The following is a 20,445-nucleotide window of genomic DNA, read 5'->3' as shown; positions in this document are numbered from 1 at the left end:
GATGGGCGTGAAAACAGAAGGAAAACCAGTTGGTTTTTCCTACTATAGACTTTCATTGTCTAGTAACAAGAAGGATACCAGCCTACACAGGTATAAACTTTATCTTACCCCTAAATATGAAAATGCATATGTCGCAGGGATATTTATCTCAGGGACTTTTTTTTTTTTAAAGAGATGAGGTCTCACTTTGTTGCCCAGGCTGGAGTGCGGTGGTGCAAACACAGCTCACTGCAGCCTCCAAAATCCTGGGCTCCAGCAATCTTCCTGCCTCAGCTTCTCAAGCAGCTGGGACTACAAGCACATGACACCATGACTGGCCATCTCGAGGATGCTTTATGACAAAGAGGAGAGTGCTGTGCACGTAGAAGGAACTCAACTGATGTTGGTTAGATTGGAAGAAATGGTGCTCCCTGCCCCCAGCCCCTCACCGTGATGGCATCTATCTTGAAGAGGGCTTTGGCCTGGGCGCTGGTGTGGGCGTCGAAGCGGTACGTGATCTGGTTGAGGTTGTCCATGGAGTAGGCCTGGACCCGCACAATCTCGGTACCCAGTGCCAGATTCTCCAGGAAGGCAGCCTCGTACGAGGCGTTGGAAAACTGCACGGCCTCGTCCAGCTCGTTGAGCAGAGTGATGTAGACGCTGCAGAAGCCCTGGTTGAAGGGGGGTGCCTGGTCAGTGGCTGACACGTTCATCACGTAACTGGTCTTGGTCTCGTAATCCAGGTAATCCACGGTGATGATGAGCCCTGTGCTCTCATCAATCTCAAACTTGCCCTCTGCGCCCGATAGGATGCTGTAGTTTACCAGGCCACCGTCCCCTGCAGGAGGACACAGAGGCTGTGCAGTCCCAGATAGAACTGAGTGGGGCTGCACTGCAGCTTCTCAAGCTGCCACACCCATACCCCCCGGCTGGCCCACCCAGCAAGGGCTGCCCCACCTCTGTGGGCAGGATCATCCCCAGAGATGTGGTAGAGGATGGGTCAAGGTCAATGTGGATGGCAAGCTCCAGCATGCACTGTTGAGCCCTCCTCTGGGGCTTAGCCTTGGCGCTAGAAGTATGACAGAGGGAGTGGGTCTGCTCCTGGAGCCTCAAAATTCAAGGTCATCCACCACCCTTTGGTATCTGGACATACAAAGGTTGTGGAAATGAACGACCTCTTATCGTGGGGGCTTTGATCTAGAAAGCATCCTCACAGGTGGCCAAGCCTTTATTTGGTCCCTTTGACAGAAGGGCTTCAGTGTCAGAGACACCTTCCCCCACCCTCCTCACTCCCTACACCCCAAATTCCTGTGCCTTGAAACAAACCATTCAACCAGGAGCTAGTGCTGGGAATCCTTAGCTGAAGTCCACAGACCTCGAGAGGAGGGCAGGGGAGTGGTCATGAAACCACTCTGGGAATCCAAGACTTCCTTGGAATTCCTTGGGCACTCTGACTGGATGGGCATGTTTCTGGGGAGGAGATCCCTGACAGAAAAAGCCATGAACCACTGGGCCATAGCAGCATGTGTGCCCTAAACTGTATTAACGTGCCTGAGAATCCACCTGAGAATTTGCAGCCATTTCTCCCTCCACCCCATCCTGTGCGTGCCACAGATAATCTGAGGATGCAGAGAGAGGGGTTGGGAGCCACCAGAGTAGCTGACATGAGGGAAAAGCAGCTGAGGGAGCCTCTCTGGGGGACAGTGGGCCCCCAGAAAATGCTCCTTTCAGCTGTGTCCCTGACTGCGTCCCAGGCCAGACAGCCCAGGCCACATATAGAGGGCCACAGAGACTGGGCATGTCTCCCCTTCATTTTGCACTTCCTGGTATGTGGGGCTCGGGCCCTCGGCAAGGTTCAGGCTGCCTTCAGGTTCTGCCCTGTAGCACAGGAAGGGCGTTGCCCCTTCCAGGGGGTCAGGGGGCTGTGTATGCTAGGCCCTGAGCTGGCCCTGGAGGGCATGGAGTGGCTGGAGCAGCAGGCCAGGCCGCAGCCAGCTTTCTGATAGGTCTTCTTCACCCCTCCCAGCTCTGCCCAGCCCCTCTCCAAAGGCCAGTCGGAGCTGCTGGATCCTGGGATGATGGAGCTGGACTTTTCAAGCTTGTGGCCTCTCCTCTGTCCACCTAGTGGTTGGGACAACTTTCGCTGACTCTAACCGTCTCAGGCTTGGGCATCTGGTGGGAAGTGATCGAGCCCATCCCAGCAGCCCCTCCCTGGCCTGGGCATGGCTAACAGGGGGGCCTGAAGCATCAGGGATGGAGGTCCCGCAGGAGGGGCTGGGTGAGCTGGGGAGGTTTGCTCTGAGCATTGGGACCCCCGTTTCCTCCTGCCAGCCTCACCAGAGTCTCGGTCTGTGGCTCGGACCACGATGACTGACGTTCCAATGCCTGCGGTCTCTCGAAGCCCCAGACGGCTGTACTGCTGCTGTGTGAACACGGGGGCCTCATCGTTGATGTCCTCCACGTACACAATCACCTACAGGAGCCGGGCAAGGTGTGCAAAGTCAGGGCAGGGCGGAGGCTGGGAAGCCCAGGCTGGGCCCACTATGGCTGGCCTGTGCGGTCGCCACTCTCCTGGGCCCGCTGTAAGCTCCCTCAGGCCCCGGGCCTGTCTGGTGGGTCACTGTGTCCTATCACCTTGCCCAGCACCTGGCGTGTGGCAGCTGCTGAGACAGTACTTGCTTCGGAGTGAACCTCATCTTGCTCTCAGCTCTCTGACTAACGTGTGGGAATGCCTGACTAATTAGTGACTCTTTGGGGCCACCAGCTTTCCAGCTATGAAGTGGTAATATTAAGATAAGAATTCACACTCCATGCCACTCCTAAGGCTGTTATGAAGACAAAATGAGCCTGCAAAAGTTCTTGAAAAAATTCAAAGTGACCCCAATCAAATATCAAAATCTATCTAGGAGAATAGAGGTTAAAACACAATGGCAGCTGTAGTAGAAAGTGTCACTGCTCAGGACTCTATGATTCTTGTGTACCTTCTCACAGCCAGCCCCCAGCCCCGAAAGCTCTTTGGGGAAGACCAACCCCACCCCACTGCACCCACTCCCGGGCTGCTGGAAACCAGCCCAGGGAGCAGAAATGCCTGGGAATGTCCATCCCCTAGGGCAGCCCTGAGCCAATCATTGATGGGCGTGGAAAGCCAAGACTCCAGCTTCCTTGGCCTGTTTGGGGCAGTGAGGGGACACTGTAGGGCTCCCTAGGGGACAGAGGCCTAGCTCCCTCCTTGACGCTTTGCTGGCTGTTTTTCCTTGCTGGTTGCACCCCATTCTACCTTTTCCTATGGACTTACACATTACTTTCATACCAATCCTTGCCTCAGGGTTTGCTTCTGAGGCCCCCACCCAAGGTAGTAGCTGTTTCTGAATTGGGCAATTATGCATCATTTTCCTCACCACTTACCAGCACTTTCTAAGTTCTCTTTAATCAATAGGTGTATTGAGCATCATGAATGTAATACAGTTTAAAAGGTGTTTATGGAGGCCAGGCAGGGTGGCTCTTGCCTGTAATCCCAGATATTTGGGAGACTAAGGCGGGAGGATTGCTTGAGCCGAGGAGTTTGAGATCAGCCTGGACAATGTAGTGAGACTCTGTCTCTACAAAAAATACAAAAAAATTAGATGGACTACAGGTATGCACCTGTAGTCCCAGCTACTAGGGAGGTGGAGGCAGGAGGATCCCTTGAGCCCAGGAGTTCGAGGCCAGCCTGGGGAACATAGTGGGACTCTGTCTCTAAAAAAAAATTAACTGGGGGTGGTGACATACATCTGTAGTCTCAGTTACTAGGGAGGCTGACGCGGGAGGATTGTTTGAGCCCAGGAGTTTTAGCTTTTAGCTCTTTGCTCTATGCTGGGGTGAGTTGGCCCCAGAACAGTAGAGGCACCCTCTTCCCAGCCAAACAGCCAAGGCCAGCAGAAATTGGCCAGCAGAGTGGAGAGGGGAGCAAATGGGGAAGGGGCCGTGGCACTCCATACAGACTTTGCATGTGGTCACCAGCACTAAGGGAGGGGCTGGTGGCACATGCAGCAGGGGTTTGTGTGTCTGGCATATGGTCACTGCCTCTGGGATCAGCCCTGCTTTCTCTTTGGGGATTAGCTAGGAATCAGCTGGAGAAAAGTGACGGAGCTTCTGGCTGGTAGAAGCCAAAAACAGCACCTGACCAGTGGAGGACTCTAGGGTGGAGAGGGTGGCAGGGCTGGGGGTGGAGAGGCATATGAGGGTAAAAGTTTCTCTGCATCACTGCTTTTAGGCCACCACAGCTCTGCTGCATCATTAGAATTTTCATGTCCAGACACCCAGAACCCACTATGCAAACTAACATGTCTACTCCAGAGCACAGCTGCTCACAGCCTGGAACCTTCTAAATTTGGCTTCACTCAGAATTTGGCTGGGGAGATCCTGGGTAGGGTGGGTGCGGGAGGAATTTGCATGGACGAATTTCGGGAACTCTTTTTCTGTCAACAGAAACTAACCCCTCCTCTTTCAAAACTGTGAGCCTTCTCCTTCCTGAATTTGCTTGTCCAAATGACCTCAACACCAAGGGTTACGGGGAAAAAACAGGGCCAGGCTGACAGTGAAACGACAAGATGAGAGGTGGTGCGGAGCCAGGGTAGGGCCTGTCCTCCATGAGTCTGGCTACATGCCACCATCCTCTGGTTGGTTTCAGTCTTGTTTTTAGCAGCAGAGATAGGAGGAGACAAGATGGCTTGCAAACTTGAAAGGCACAGATGTACAGGAAGCAGAGGTCTGTCAGGTTCTTGCTGAGCAAGTGGGAGCTACTGGGCTTCCTGGAGAACTAGACCTGCTTTCTGTCCAGTGCTGTGCCTCACTTTCCTCATCTGTAAAATGGGGTGTAGTGGTTAAGAGGACAGGGAGAGGAGGTGTGTGTATGTGGGCATGTGTGCGTGTGTATGTGCCGCGTACACCCTCAGATACCCAGTGTCTATGGGGACTGTCTCACTCTGTACTCCTCTGCCCCTCGCTGGGGGCTGTTCCCAGTCTCTGCAGGAACTGGAGAATGTGGATGGCTCCTGCAAGCTGCCTCTCCTGCTGCTGGGAAAATGAGTCTAGGGGAAAGTCAGGGTCCCCATGTTGCCTGCAGCAAGGTCCCCAGCTCTCCTGGGGCTCATAGGTGTAGGGGCTATGTACTGCAGCATCACCAAGCTCCTGCCCCAGAGGCCAGCCCCCAAATTCTCACCTTGAAATTACCCTGTGGGGATGAGTCAGTGGTTTCTGATTGGGCTCTGCAGAGGCTTATGTGAGGCAGCAGGGTGTACGGGGGAAGGGGACAGGCTCGAGCTGGCTGCGTGGGCATGACGCCTGGTTCTACCCTAACCGCTAAGTGACCCTGAACAGGTAGGCTAATTCCTCTTTGCCTCAACCTTGTCATCTGTAAAATGGGGGTATTAACAGTGCCTACTTCATAGGGCTATTATGGGTTACAGGGGTTAAAGTACATGAGGCATTTAGAAAAATCTCAGGCATGTGTGAGGGTTTATTATTCCTCAGGGTTCACGGAGACAGGGGCTGGAGGGAGGTAGCTGAGCAGGTGTGGCTCTGGGAACCCCACCCCTGCACTGATTGTCACAGTCTAGCTTCGATCTGTTTTATACCGTACCCTGGGTTGCTGCATATCACTTTGTTTAAACAGAAGGTTTGTGGCTAAAAGCGGTTTGCAGCCACGAAGCTGAGGCACTGATGGGAGCAGACCCTAGAGGCAGGTGCCCGCCACGCCTAGGGGAGGGAGCGGGGTGCAAAGGGGCCACATGGAGGGCTGTGGTTAGGAAGCCCAAAGTGTAGGGACCTAACCCCAGCTTTGCTGACATCAGTCACTCTGTGGCCTGAAGTGGGCCCCACGCAAGGCAGGCTCTGATAGGGCACACTGACCAGCCCACGAATGAGATTCACAGTCATGCAGGCCAGCGTGGCTGTGTGCATGTCCAGGTCACAGTGTCTGAGTCTCTGTCACCAGGGCCCAATAAGAACCAGGGGATCTGACCCCTTCAGCCATTTCCACAGGGCAGGTCTCACTCGGCGTAGTTGTAAAGACCCAGGTGTCTCTTCCCAGCTCTTCCTGGGCCAAAGCCGGGGGGGTGTCGGCAGAAGCGGGGTCAGGGCTGAGTCACCCACCCCAGCACAGCCCCTGCAAGGTCATGTGAAATCGTGACTGTGATCGTGAGTACCTGGTGACCACCGCTCACTGTTTCCAGCCTGGGGCAAGCAGGGGGTGGAGATGGGGCTGATAAGAGGAGCGGTTCAGCAGGCTCAGTTCTGGGTGAAAGTCCCTGCTTACTCTGTCTGACTCTTCCCATCTCCCTCCTACTCCTGACGTCTAGGGTCTGACTCACTTCCCACTGGTTTAGGGGAAGGGGCTGGGGGCTGCTGAGGTGTTGGGGGGTGAGGCAGCCTTGAGAGGCCATCTCATTCATCTTAAGTCATACCCCTGCTGCTGGTGGTAGTGCATATAACACAACCAGTGGGAACATGTGTCTGTATATTTTCAACCATTCAGGAGGACTATGGGTGATTTGATTTTGGCTGCACAGGTAAGGGTGGGCAGAAAAGAATACATTTGATGGGGCAGCTGAGAGAGGTGACTGGAATATGTCAGGGTCACTTCCCTTGGAAAGGGCACTGAACTTGGACTCAGAAGACAGGGGCTCCAGTCCTGATTCTATTACTAGCAACTTCTCTGTGCCTCAGTTTCCTCATCCGTAAAATGAGGTTAGCATCTGCACCTCCAAGATTACCCAAGTAAGATCTCCTTGACTTATCCTAGAGAGCTCTGTGGATTCAGGGGTGAGTACAGTAAGGACACCTCTCTCATCCCTTGGGACAGACATCAGTATCACTGACTCCTTTCCACAGCTGGAGAAACAGGCTCAGAGCAAAATGACAAGTCCAAGTTCCAGGCTGGGCACCTGTCACCAAACCCTTAGCCTCAGATGTCATTCTGCACGTAAACTGGTGGTGGCCCTGCCTGCACCAGGTGCCAACTAATGGCCTTCTCTGTTCTAGCTGTGGGCTTGGCCCTGTCTTGAGGTCAGCACCCTAGCCCGCCCCTAGCCTCACCCTGACGGAGCTCCGCATGGGGCCCAGGTCGTGGTTGTAGGCCTCCACTATTAGCACGTGGGATGAGTTCTGCTCCCGGTCCAGGGGCCGGGGCCCTCGCATCAGGAGCCCGTTGCTGACGTGGATCCGGAAGTTGTTGCCCTGGTTACCTGTGTGGAGGGACAGACCCCCTGGAACACCAACCTTGCCCAGAAGTCTCCTGCTGTGCTGGCCTCCCATGGTTGGGGGCAGAAATTCACCTGTTCCCTCCTTGTGGGGAGGGTGGTGTCTTCCTTGACCCCTATACCCACAGATGTGGGCAGTGTGAGGCCTTGTTAATATTTCAGAAGAACCTGGGGCACTCCAAAAAGAGTGACTGAACCAAATTCTCCATGACTGGCTGGATCTAGGACTCAGTGGGTGTCTCTGGGCTGGTCCAGGACTCATTCCCTCGTCTTCTGGGCACAGCACCCTGATTTTCCTTCGGGGATGCACTCTCCTCTACACTCAGTCCATAACATCTGTGGGTAGTGACTTTACCCCTGATTCAAGAAGTTGGTAGATCAGCATATTTTTTTCTCTGGCCATAGTGATTGCTTCAGGGACGGGCACCAGATTCTGGTTGAACCAATGGGACCCAGTACCTAAGGAGCATGCTGCTGGGGGCTGCTAGGGCCCTCTCTGCCAGGGCCATGGCTTTGAGAAGCTCTGCAGGACACCAGGGACTTCAGGAACACAGGAACTAAAAGCCAACCCCCTCAGCTACCTGGTGTGAATACTGGAGAATGTCCCTGTTTCCTCCTTCTGGCCTCGCCCATGTGTATAGTCCTGGGGTTTTCTTGGCCTCATCTCCCAGACCTTTGGCAGCCTAGAGAAGCTCTGCCCTCCCCCGGGCAGGAGGGCTGCCCCCCCATGCTAGGGTAGCGCCACTTACCGTGGAGGATGCGGTACCATACACGCCCAAACTCGCCTTCATCCGCGTCCGTGGCTTTCAGCTGAGGGAGAAGGAGACACTGGAGTTACTTCTTGACTCCAACCCAGCAGTGGGAGAAGAGGTTTTTGGAGCCCTTCCCTTCCCTTCACGTATCCAACCCCATCCTGCCAAAACCTGCTGTCTCCCACAGAGGCTGGGGGTGTGGGAGACAAGGGGACGTGTGTGTCCCATCCCCACGAGGATGTCCAACTGCTGATGGCCCCTGCGGTCCTGTCCAGTGCCAGCTCTGCCCCGATCCTCCTCCAGGTTCACAAGGAGGACGGAGAAGGTGAAAGATGGCACCGCAGCTCGCTAGGTCCAGGCTCACTCCGGCTGTCCCGTCCTCCACATTCCCTACCCGGCAGCCTCTCCCAGCCCAGGAGCCTCTCCCACAGTGGTTGGACTGCATGGTTGCCTCTGTCCGCATTTCCTTGGCCTGAAGCTATTCTAGCCACACTGGGTCCCAGCCCGACACTGTACACGTAACATTCACTTCATTCACACACTCGGTCACCCCGGTCTAGCTTCAAATCGGCCTGGCAGGCAAGGCTGTGCCTCAGGCTTATGTGTTTATGCGTCGTCTCTGGTGGGGCTTGTGTGTGAGGGATGTCGTTGTCACTCTGAGACACTGCCTAGTGCTCAGCCCTTTGTACAAGGAGTCCAGTCTTGAGGCTATTGGCAGAACTATAGCTGACCCCAGTGTGAGTCCTGTCAAGCCCAGAACTGAATACCTACTTTACCCACTGCCCATCCGAAGCAGGCGGAGAACAAACACCCCCCGGGGCAGTGTGGAGAGAGGCGGGGAGCCTCCCATGACATGTGGTCCTGATGATCCGTGGTGAATTGCTTAGGAAGGCCCTGGGCTCTCCCACTTCTTCTGGGTCTGCCCCTCCCTGTCTCACCACCTCTCACTTCAGTCCTGTGGTATGCACGGAAGCTGCCGTGTTCTTCCTGACCCCAACAAGATGGCCAGAGGAAATTGGTCCAGGACTGGGTGCCTGATCAAAGCTGAGCCAATCGCATCCTTCTCTGGGATTGCTGACCTTGGGCCCAGAGAGAGTGAGTCAGTCTTTCTAGCAGTAAGATGTGGGAATATCAACCGCCCTCTCCTGCCCACCCCCGGGCCCCACCGCCCACCACTCTTTCCTCCTGACTGCCCTAGCTCACTGGTCTCCTGGCTGTTTCTTGAACACCAAGCATGTGCTGGGCTCACGGCTTCTGCCCTGGCTGTTTCCCAGCAAGCTCTCCCTATAGATATTTGTGTGTTCATGCCCTCATTTCCCTCAGGTCTTTGATCAAATATCTCCTCCTAAGACCCTCCCTGAGGACTGCATATGGAGTTATAGCCCCCACTCCAATGTCCTGGCCTTCCCTAACCCCCATCACCCTCTGATACACTCTACCTTTGTTTATCGCCTATATCCCCACAGGAAGAAAGGGCTTTGTGCACTGTCATATCCCTGGTCTCTGGAACAACAATCCTGGCACACAGTAGGGTCAAATATGTGAGCGACTTAGATGCAGAGCTCCAGGGAGAGGAAGTAGGGAACGCTCAGTGAGCAGGAATGAAGGGCTCATGCAACACCCAGCACTGTTTCCCTGGGCCCAGTTATTCCAGGAGCCCAGCTCTGCCTCTCTCCCTGTTGGACTTTTCCTCTGAACCTTTGGGGTATCCCAGTATTGCTCCAGCACACTTCTCCTTTCGCCTAGGTTATTATTATTTTTTTGTAAAGATGGGGTCTTGCTATATTGCCCAGGTTGGTCTCGAACTCCTGGGCTCAAGCAATCCTAATGCCTTGGCTTCCCAAAGTGCTGGGATTACAGGCATCAGCCACCATGTCTGGCCCTGTCTAAGATAATACAGAATGGATTATTTTTCTTGCCACCCAAATCCCTAATACAGGCTTTCCTATCTTTGCTCACTGGACAAAACAGCAGAGAAGATGGGGATGGGTTCCTGCTGGCAAAGATCAAGAAAGCAGTGAGGGCAGGATTGGCTGAAGGTTTCCAAAGCAGGGAGCTGGGTTTGGAAGGATGGGAAGAGCCTAGCTTAGCAGAGAGGGGTGGGAAGAACATTTGTGCTGGGAAACAGTGTAAGCTGAGATAGAGACGGCTGGGGAGACTGAGGAAGGAACTGGGACTCCAGTCTGGAGTGAAGGGCTCATGCAGGGACAGCAGAGGGCTGTGGCTGAAGAGTGGAATGACGGCCTCAATCAGCAGCACTGATGCCTCCGCAGAACGGGGAGCACAGACGTGGCGGTGTGGAGGGACAATGAGGAGCCTGCAGCAGGTGCTGGCCTGGTCGGACTCAATGGACATCCGGGCACTGCGTTAAGCACGTCTAAAGACTGACGAGCACATTGATGGTGGGGAGGAGGACAAGTATGTTGGAGCAAAAGGAACAAGGGCTCTGGGTCAGGCACGCCCAAGTGTGAATTTAGGTTTTGTCACTTACTCTCTGTGGCACCACAGACAAGTACTTTAGCCCCCGGGGCCTCAGTTTCCTCATCACTAGACTGTGTACAATGATGATGCAGGGTTGAGGGGAAGATTAGAAGTCATCCTGCTAAGCATCTTGGCTGGTACCTGGCACAGGGATGGGTAGTGAAGGTTGACATGAGTGATACCACCTTCTCCAAGAAGCCCTCTTGATTTATGCCAGAGTTGGGGATGACCGGGTTGCCCCTTGCCGTGCAGTTCTTTCTCTCCCCATTCCCGGAGAAATCTTAGGAGCTGGAAGGTGGAGGGATGTAATGGGGTGCTTCAACTGTCCAGATCTGGAAAGGCTCAGGACAGGGAAGAGGGCACACTGCCCAGAGCACACCCTTGCGTGTCTATCCATGGTGAGATTTCCTCGACACCTCCCTGCCCCAGCAGCCTGCACCACCCTGGAAGCTTTGCCTTCTGCCATCTCAGGAGGAATGGGGGCCACAGATGAAGGGTTCGGCTGGTTTCAGAAGAGGAAGTTAAGGAAAATGAGGGCAGTGAAGGCTGTGATGGAAGGCGCAGGAATCTCAGTGGGGGCTCTGGGCATTGGAGATGCCTTTGGGTCAGATGCTGTGCCTACACTGTATGCCTGCCCCTGCCCACGCGGCAGAGGGGAAACACCAAGGCCCCCAACACTCACTTGCTGGGTGCCCCTCGGCAGGTCACACCTCTCTGGGCCCCAGTTTGGTCATCTGAGACAAGAGGGGGCTGAGTCAGATAACCCTGAGGATCTCTCCAGCTTTAACAGCACATAGGAAAGCTCCTGTCCATTTTGGGGTTGGCAGACAGTGCCTCTTTTTGTGGGCAAGCGTAGGAGGGAAAAGCCAAAAACCAGAAACTGGGGATTCAACAAAGGGAATGGGTCCAAGGCTCAGGTCTTGGACAAAGCCATGACTCCCATCTTGAGTTGCACTTCTGGGAGCTTGGAGGTCCCTGGTGGGGAGGCTGCTGAAGACCTGGGCTCCTAAGTAGGCGGCTGGTTGCCAGGGAAGAAGAAAGAAGGCAAGGGGGGGAGAAAGAGAGAGAGAGAGAGAGAAAGAGAGAGAGAGAGAGAGAGAGAGTGTGTGTGTGTGTGTGTGTGCGCGCGCGCTGGGGGGGGTTTGGAAAGAGCCCCCAGTGGAGGTCTCTCCGTGGCCCCCCACACTGTGGGGAGCATGGCCTTGGCGGTCCCTCAGTCCTGTGCTTTCTGCTCTGGGATCCCCCTGACCTTTGAAGATGCCTCTCACCCCTCGCTTCTGTAGCCAGACACCTTCAAAAGGAAGGTGCTTTTCTAGAAGCTGAGGGAAAAGCCTGGAAGGAGCGGAGCCCAGGGACGCTGCAGGAGGAGCCTCAGGGGCTGCCAGGGCCCAGCACTCTGCCTGCTCCCCTCCCATCGCGGTTTGTAGCCCCTCTCCCGGGTAACCTGTCGGCTGGCAGGCACTGAATAGTGACCCGCTGGCTGCCGCCGACCATACCATTCAAACTTCCAACAGGGGAAGGTGAGCGCCATGGGAAGGCAGAGGCAGTCAAACCCTCCCCCTGCGTCTCCCCAGTCCCCCACCCCTGAGAGGGCTCCGAGGAGACAGGCTGGAGCGAGGAGGTGGGAAGGCTGGGGGGCATCCCTGCACCTCTGGACAGCTCCCCTCTGCCTCTTCCCAACCCAGCTGCCGTCCCCACTCCCTTAGCTATCCCCTCCCTCCCCCAAGACAGGGCCCCAACTCTTCCAGACAAAGCCAGGTCCAGCTGGGGAGTGACGGGGAGGCCACTCTGCCCGTGGGCTGCAGGGCACAGCAGAGCCCGGGCAGGGCTGGGGTCACAGGCTCTTCGGGACTCCCTTGCACAGCAGAGAAGACCTCTCCACGGAGCTCCGGATGGCTGGGGGCTGGCTCTGAGGTCAGTGCTTGGGGGACTACAGGAGAAGGCTTGGAGAGGGATGAGTGGTGGGAACCCTGGCTGGGGGACTCCTGGGAGAATGTGAGGCTGTGCTCAGACCTGGACAGTCCTCTGGTTCTGTAAAGAGGGGAAGCAAGGCCCAGTAAGGGGTAGGGACCAGTCCAAGGCCACACAGCAGTCTTCTCTACCCACAGCAGGGCCTGCTCTCTGGCACTCTAAGGGAAGAGGAAGGTTCTAGAATGAGCTTGCAGAGATATGTCCAGAGCAGGGCCTGCTGGCGCACCCTGGCCCCAATGGGAAGGGAGTGGCTTCAACTGCCCTCCAGATGATTCTTGGCTTGGTCTAGGCAAGGTGCCCTCCCCCAGCACTAGCTGGCCTTTGCTGGTTAGTCAGTAGGGGGTGTCAAGCGGCCTGATAGCTGGACTTGCCTTGTGCTCTGGGAAGGGTGTTGTGTTGTTTTCAAGCACTTAGGAATCTCATGTTGCCACAGGAACTACTCAGATGCTAATTACAACTCCACTTATCCTTTTTTTTTTTTTTTTTTTTTTTTTTGAGACACAGTGTTTCTCTGTTGCTCAGGCTGTAGTGCATGGTGTGATCATAGCTCACTGCAGCCTCAAACTTTTGGGCTCAAATGATCTTTCTGCCTCAGCCCCTGAGTAGCTGGGGCCACAGGCACATACTGCAACACGTGGCTAATTTTTTTTTTTTTTTTTTTAAGAAATGAGGTCTCATATGTTGCCCAGGCTGTTCTCAAACTCCTGGGCTCAAGTGATCCTCCCATCTTGGCCTCCCAAAGGGCTGGGATTACTGGCATGAGCTGACACACCTGGCCTCACTTATCTTTTTATTAAAGCAGATCCCAAGGCCTGAAGCCTGGATGCTCTTTGCTAGCCCAAAAGGGTCTCCAGATTCCTTTGAAGGCCTTGAAATAACATTAGAACTAGCAGGACTGAAGCATCTCCCATTTCAGACTGTCCTTTTCTTACTCCCAGCCAAGCATTGCCCAGGGTAGGGTAGAGGGATGGCTGATTTTCTCCCCATGGGAGTGGGCAGTGGGCACAGCCCCTCCCTCCTCCCTGCTCAGACTCAAGGGAAGGCCAACCCATGCACAGCTGCCCAGCCAGAGTGCTCCCTAGGACTGATGCTGCAAAGGCGGAGGCCCTGGGCAGCTAGACGGGCATCACACTTTCCAGCCGGGTGCTGGGAGGGGTCGTTTTCTGCCTGGAAGTGCTGGGAGGGGTGGTGGTGGGGAGTGGGTGGGAGGTGGGGTGCTCTGCCTGCCCTCAGTCGGCTGGGCGCGGGGAGCCAGGAGTCAGGTCCTGCGGCTGCTGGTGAGTGCTTGGGGCAGGGACAGGAGTCCCTCGGGTGGGGGACTGGGTGGCCCGCTTCCCTCCCCACTACCTGTGGCAGAGTTTTTCTGCAGCCTACACGCAGAGCCTGGGTGTGTCCTGAGGCTTTTCCTCCTCCTGCGCTTCTGTGCTAGAAACTGGACTGTTATCTAAGCTGCAAGCTGGGAAGGAGGAAAATCTGCCATCCCCCAGCCTCATGGAAAGGAAAGACCCCAAAGTCAAAGGGAAATCAGAATTTTTTTTTTTTTATCAGAACCCCTGGGACTTCTTGTCCGCGTTAGTAGAACTGAACGATCACATGTGCTGACCTGCAAGCTGGACGTCCTCTGCTTATGTGTTTTCTTCGGCTGGTCTAGTGTTTCAAATATTTGAAAATTAATTTCACATTATTTTGAAATCAAGTTTATTTGGCCTTTGCTGTGTTCTCCCCCACCCCACTGCTCTTTTCTTTCCTTAAACAAATTTGAATTTGTTACCAACATTTAAACGTCTAGAATGTTTGCCTAAAAAAAAATCCAGATTTCCGGCTTCTCCTGGGAAATTGACAAAGCTGACCACACTGGGCCTGCACTTGGCACCGGCACCGCTGGTCTGGGCTGAGGCCCCCCCCCACTTCCTTGAGAGGGCCCAGCCAGTGCTCTCCAGGTGGGCCAGCTCCTCCGGGTCCCCTCTGGTCATGCTCTAGCTTCTGGCCAGGCTCTGTGAGCATTTTTATCGCAACCCCACACATACTGAGCCAAAAGCTTAGCCTGGTTTTCCATCGACAAGGACACCTGCTGCATTGTGTCGCATGGGATAATCTTCAGCAGGAACGGAAATGCCCTGTCAGGTGCATGCTGTCCCTGACGGGGGGGTTCCAGCCCCACTTGTCAGCCCCCTGTGGGTTTATTTCCCACCTGTTCCTGGAGCAGCTCACTGAGCCCAGAAACGGCTAGGGGCCAGAGGGGTGGCAAGGCCATGGGGCCAGGAGTCAGGAGACCTGCTTTTGGCCTTTACTTGGCCACTGGCTCACAGTGTGGCCTTGGCCTTCCCACCACCAAGCTGGCCCACCCCACCCTGCTGTGACCCACAATGCAGCCAGCCAAGTCTTCCCAAGGAGTGAGCTCCAGCTTGTCACTACCCAGCTCTAAAACCTTAATGCCAAATCCCCTCTTTGGGCCTCAGTTTCCCTACCTGCCACAGGAGCAAGTTGGACTGCATTGGGAAGCAGCCACAGGAATCCCCACAGGGCCAGGCAGGTGAAATAAGGTGTGTGGTGGGCCTGTGAGGGAGTGCAGGGAGCTGGAGGTCGGTCCTCTGTCTACGGGGCGGGCAGCAGCTGCTCAGCCCCAGACACAGATATGAGGCCGGAATGTGGGCCAGTGCCAATGGTGAAATTCTGACATTTCAAGAGAAGTCAGGCATCCAGATATTTTTGTGAAATCTGTTATTATTTTGAAAATATTCACAATTAAATTTATGAAAACACAGGAAGGACCCAACGAAACACATCAGTGGGCCCCCAGTTTGCAGCCTCGGCATTAGATAACTGCTATGGTCCCTGGTAGCTGCAGCCTCCTACCATCCATAACTTGCTCCTGGCCACAGAGCAAGTTATTGATGGAGCTGATCCCAAGTTTTCAGGCCTAAGACCCTATGGTGATTCATGAGGATTGATTTGGAGATGTGGACAGGCACCACCCTCTTGTCTCCCTGGCCAATGGGCTGGGGGTGGAGCAGGAAGAGGGCCTGAGCCTGGGCCCAGCTCCATCACTGCTCAGCTGTCTGTGCACTTAGGCTTGTCATGTCTCTGGGCTTCATTGTCCTAACCTGTTATGTGGCCATGATGCTGTCCCGTTTAACACTGCCTCGCCCCCATCCATGTTCCCTAGGTGAGTCTCCCCCGCACCCGCTGCCCTGGGTCTGGCTGATCTGCCTTTCAGCTTCTGTCCTGTTGCTGTTTCAGGAACCATGAGCACAGAGGGCCCCAGCCTCACCAGCTCCCCAGCCATCAGCCCCCTCGCCTTTCTCTCAGCTCCTGTCACTCCCGGGACCCTTGCAGAGGCAATCGGCCCCCTCCCCATGCTCATCGCCCTGGCCTGCATCTTCCTCCTGCTGGCCACCTGTCTGCTGTTCATGACACTCTGTAAGCCGGTAGCGCTGGACCCGAGCCGCCGCAGGGCTCGTGAGTGCATGCCCCACCACCCTGGGAGCCCCAGTGAGCCCCAGCTCCGGCTCTGGAAGCGCCTGGGCTCGCTGCGCCTCTCCCTGAACAGCTTCCGTCATGGCCGGCCCACCACCCCTCGACAGCACCTGCCAGGCCCTGGTGACAGCCATGGCGACTGCGACCGCACGGAATCGACCAAGATGTGACGGGGTGTCCATACACATGCCCCCTAGGTCCTGCAGATCCTCCTGCCTCAGACAGAGACCAGTGCTGCAGGCTGCAAGAAGACAGTGGCCCAAGCAGCCTGGGCCACCTCCCCTCCAGAAGCTCCCTGCATGCCCAGGCCAGTGCCCTTTCCCAGAGATGGTCCTCGGAAGAGCACTTTCCTCTCTGCAGACTCCCTAGCTGCTGCTTGCTGAAGATTTCCTGTCAAGAGATGAGCACTTGTGGCCATCTGGGCCTTTGGCTTGAGGCTCCACAGCGGACAACCTAGGGCTCATAACCACCTCCTAGAAGCAGCACCCTCGCTCCCCACAGAAGCCTTGCTCTCCAGGTACCAAAGCCCAGCTTGCGGAAGTTGCCGAATGGCAAAGGTTCCCTTTGGCAGAGTGAAATGCTCAGCCTCCACCAGAGCCAAGGTACTGCCCTGCTATCTGTGCTGGCCCAGTGCTGGGGCAACACGCCAAGGCTCCCTTTCTTGGGTTTCCTGGGCACTGCCTCCCTCCTGGGATCCGATGCCTTGGCCCTGGCTGGGAAGAGGGGCAAACGGGTGTTCTCCAAGCACAGTCTTGGCAGCCGTCTTGGTGGCCCCTCTTCCGGGCACTCACCCAGTCCAGTTGGGATCAATCAGGAAAGGACTGAGGATGGGTGAGGAGGCTCCCTTCAGAGGCCAGGGCAGGTGCTGTGACAGAGCATCAAGAGGAAGGACACTGCCAGCAGCTGGAGGTGACGCCACCGGGGCTCGGAGGAGGACAGCTCACAGCGGCTCCACAACTCACCCAGGGAAAGAGGCAGCTTCCCCGAGGGTGGGATGGTCCAGACCTTTCCAGGACAGCTGTGGGGCCCCAGGCCCGGCCCACACTTAGGGATGCTATCTGTGTTTTTGGAGAGTGCTTTGCTGACTACCTGTCAAAGCAGTCCCACCCCAGGATGGCTTCTCAGAATCCCAAGCCCTTGCTTCACCTCTCCCCACAAGGCCAAGGTGAAACACTTTGGTCAGGTCCCAAATTTGAAGGGTGGGCAGAGGGAGGACTTGGGCCGCCACGCTCCTGCTGCAGTCAGCCGACAAGGATCCCGCCACAAAACTGCCCCTGGCTCTCTCCTCAACTCCTTTCCGGGAAAGGAGTGCAGTCAGCCAAGTCTTCCCAGGGAGTGAGCTGTGTGGCTTGCCACTCTGCAGCTCTAAAACCTTCACTGGCTCCCTAATGTCAAATGGATACAGCCAAAGCTCCCCAGTCCAGGGCGCAGTGCCCTCTGTGATCAGGCTTCAACAAATCTTTCTAGCATCATCTTGATCCAAAACTCCAGGCACACTGAACGACCTGTCACCCCAACTGTGGCTTATGCTTCACACACACCCACTCTGTGAAGCCCTCCTGCCTGGACCCACCCCCACTCTCTCCCACCTCTCTTGGGGAGGACAAGGAACATTCTCTTGGCAGCATGAGTCCTTCTTGTCTACGTCTTCTCTTTCCTACCAGCCTGGGAGCTTGCAGAGGGCCAGCCCTCGTCCAACCCCTCACTTTGACTCCCCAGTTTTGTGCACAGAAGTATGAGGCCTCTGTGTACAGAGGGAAGAGTGGCCCAGCCGGGGGGTGTCCCCGCCCTCTCAGGCAGGAGTCTGGTGGGAGCTGGCACAACACAGAGCCCCATCTTCCCTGAGATGCCCCTAGATAGATTTCTCTCCAAGCAGACCCTGTTGGAAAAGGCTACTTCCTTCTAAGCCAATCTGATCCCAAAAAGTGAGTCCGGCTTTACAAGAAACTTAGAGGACCTCGGAGAAGTCATCCTGAGACTGCATTTCTCCCTGAGAAATGGGGAGAAATCAGTGCTGCCCTATATTAACTCACGAGCTCGAGGATTTCAGTATGAGTGGTATTGTGTAAATAGAAACCGATCCCTTGGGTTTAGAAAGTGGGGCAGGCTTCCTCCCTCAGGGTTTTGTCCCTTCCTCCCTTCTGGCTCAGTAATCTCTTCCTGGTTTGCTTCCCCTGGGGCCTCCCTGCGTATCCCAGGCTGGATTCAGCCTGTAGCCATCCATCCCACCAGCAGGCCCTGCTTGCCACTAGCATTCTCTTCCTGGAGGTTGGGGTAGGGGATGAGGCTGCCTAGAGGCCTGAAGAAGGAAAAGCCCAGGAGTGGGAGGGGCTCTCAATTGGGTTTCAGGTGCCAGGCCAGGGGGTATGCTCCAAGTCCTCACCAGCTGAGGCCCTGATAGAGAGAACCCTCTCCTTCTCCTTCTGGAGCCAGCCACCACACTCTCTCAAATCCCCAGGGCTTTCTGGCTCTCTGTGTTTCTCGGAGTCAGCTCCCTGCACCCCAGCCCTTTCCTGCCCGCCTCCTGGTCCCAATGTAGGGAGGCGAGCATTGCCAGCCTCCCACGCTTCTGCCCCTCCCAAGCCTGGGAGCCTGCCCCGGTGAGCAGGTCCAGATTTGCTGTTTGGCTCAGCCTCCTAGTTTGAAACCCCATAGCTGGTAAAGAGACTCATTCATTCCGGGCCTCCCTCCCCACCCAGCAACTGAGGCCTCTAGGCAGGAGTGGGGGGGCACCTAGATCGTTTTCAGGGTCCTCCCCTCTCTCCCTCTGAGCCTCGGAGCTGTTGTGCCTGCTCCCTGGGCAAAGGAGCCCTTTCTTCTTGGGCCTGTTTACTTCCCGAGAGAGGAGCCTCGGCCAAGGGCGCTGTGAAAGCAGCTCTGTTCTGGGCCTTGCTGGGGGCCCTGGCTCGCTCCTCAACTCCTTTCCGGGAAATTGTGACATCTCCTTCTCCCTCCTACTCTGAAAGGCCCTTCTGGGTGGGGTGGGAGATGTGGAGGGGGAGGCCAAGACTTCTTTCTGTTTGTGGGGAGCCAGAGCCCTGTCCTTAGCTCTGCAACCTGGGGGCCTACACTCCCTGGGATGGGAGGGTGCCTGGGTTCCCCTTTCCCCACAGCACCTTCCAGAGCAGCAGACCCACCCTGGGTACTTGCCTGGTTCCGCCCCTGGTGCCACTGAGCATATGCCCTCAGGGCTGTGTGTGGCCCCACCTCTCCCCGCCCACCGCCTGGCCCAGGAGCCACGGGCCACCTGCCTGCACGATGCTGTGGCCTTCGGGGATGTCCTCGGGGACGCTGGCCTCATAGCTGCTCTGCAGAAAGATGGGCCGGTTGTCATTCACATCCAGGACGGTGACGAACACAGTGGCTGTGCCTGTGTGCCGCTTCCCTACAGGGCCGTTGTCTGTGGGAGTTGAAGGAGGACAGGTGTTAGCAGCTGCCTGAGACAGGGGCACACTTCCTGCGCCTTTGCACACTCCTGGGCATCAGCCAGAGAGGTGCTGTGTTCTGCCCCACCCGCCTTAGCCTTTGCAAAGGCGACTTCCTTTTTAGCTTAGGAATACCACCAACAGTGTCTGATGCTTAGATAGCACCGTGTGCCAGGCATTCTTCCAACCCCTTCAGTCCTCACAGCAGCCCCATGAAGCAGGCACTATTACTGTCATCCCCATTTTACAGAGGAGGTAACTGAGGCACTCAAGTGGATTGAATGATGGCTCCCAAAAAAGACAGACCCATGTTAAATCCCTGGGAAGCTGTGAAGGTTAATTTATTTGGAAAGGGGCCTTTGAAAATGTACATTAGGGATCTTGAGACTTGATCACCCTGGATGATCTGGGTGGCCCACAAATCCAATGGCAAGTGTCCTTATGAGAGAAAGGCAGAGGGAGGTTTGAGAAAGAGAGGAGGCCATGTGCAGATGGAGGCAGAGGCAGGACTGATGCTGCCACAAGCCACGGAATGCCTAGCGACTCCAGAAACTAGCAGAGTCAAGGACCGATTCTCGCCAGAGCCTCTGGAGGAAGCATGACCCTGCCCACAGTTTAATTTCTAACCTCTGGCCTCCAGAACCAAGAGAGAATACACTTCTGTGGTTTTAAGACACCACGTTTGTGGTAGTTTGTCATGGCAAATTTAGGACGCAGATACAGGTACTCAGAGCAAAAAGCCCACAGCTGTCAGGAGCGGCAGGCGTAGCGCCCAGGTCCAACACCTGGGTGGGCCCTTGAGGGGCAGCTGTCCTCCACTCCACAGCGGACAGGAAGAATGTGGGCCCAGGGATGCCAGATCTCCTGATTGCTCATGAGAAATTGAACTTCTGAGCTTTTCAATAAAATCTCCTGATTTAAAAATATTCACAACTAATGGTCATTCTTTATAAAATATTGGATAGGTGAAACAAACGTGCCCTCTGCATTCAGGGACACGGCCTTTGCTTGGGATCTAAGCCTCAGGTACCCGGAGACTCTGTCCCTCCAGTTACCAGCAGGACTCTGCCAGGGCTGGGGAGGTGGGGAGGATGGGGAGGTGGGGAGGATGGGGAGGTGGGG

The 20,445-nt window shown here is 55.6% G+C and overlaps 2 protein-coding genes across 10 annotated transcripts in view; one reads left to right on the top strand and one right to left on the bottom strand.

Moving 5' to 3' along the window:
* CDH23 (cadherin related 23) overlaps positions 1 to 20,445 on the bottom strand; it is a 418,948-nt gene that overhangs the window by 85,919 nt on the left and 312,584 nt on the right. For 5 of the 8 annotated variants that reach the window (XM_032256272.1, XM_032256266.1, XM_032256267.1 and 2 more), the window contains 5 exons: positions 19,150 to 19,298; positions 7,967 to 8,027; positions 7,054 to 7,202; positions 2,317 to 2,452; positions 429 to 817 (listed from right to left, as the gene is read on the bottom strand). In XM_032256272.1, the coding sequence (XP_032112163.1) occupies positions 429 to 817; positions 2,317 to 2,452; positions 7,054 to 7,202; positions 7,967 to 8,027; positions 19,150 to 19,298 (884 nt within the window). Of the gene's footprint in view, positions 1 to 428; positions 818 to 883; positions 1,049 to 2,316; positions 2,453 to 7,053; positions 7,203 to 7,966; positions 8,028 to 19,149; positions 19,359 to 20,445 lie in introns of those variants that run through there. The other 3 variants (XM_032256271.1, XM_032256270.1, XR_004262173.1) reach the window with 3 other exon arrangements.
* CUNH10orf105 (chromosome unknown C10orf105 homolog) lies at positions 11,569 to 18,300 on the top strand. Of its 2 annotated transcripts, none has more exons than XM_032256283.1 (2): positions 11,569 to 12,364; positions 15,662 to 18,300. In XM_032256283.1, the coding sequence occupies exon 2, from the start codon at positions 15,667 to 15,669 to the stop codon at positions 16,066 to 16,068; it is 402 nt and encodes a 133-aa protein (XP_032112174.1). In that variant the 5' UTR covers positions 11,569 to 12,364; positions 15,662 to 15,666; the 3' UTR covers positions 16,069 to 18,300. The 2 variants fall into 2 exon arrangements, with proteins under 2 accessions (XP_032112174.1, XP_032112173.1); XM_032256282.1 differs by having other exon boundaries at positions 11,571 to 12,364; positions 15,588 to 18,300.

This window comes from Sapajus apella, unplaced genomic scaffold, assembly GCF_009761245.1.
Source record: "Sapajus apella isolate SASKATOON/1434 unplaced genomic scaffold, GSC_monkey_1.0 scaffold94, whole genome shotgun sequence".
In the NCBI taxonomy this organism is placed as follows: Eukaryota; Metazoa; Chordata; class Mammalia; order Primates; family Cebidae; genus Sapajus; species Sapajus apella.
This window is presented reverse-complemented; position numbering and strand designations above follow the sequence as displayed.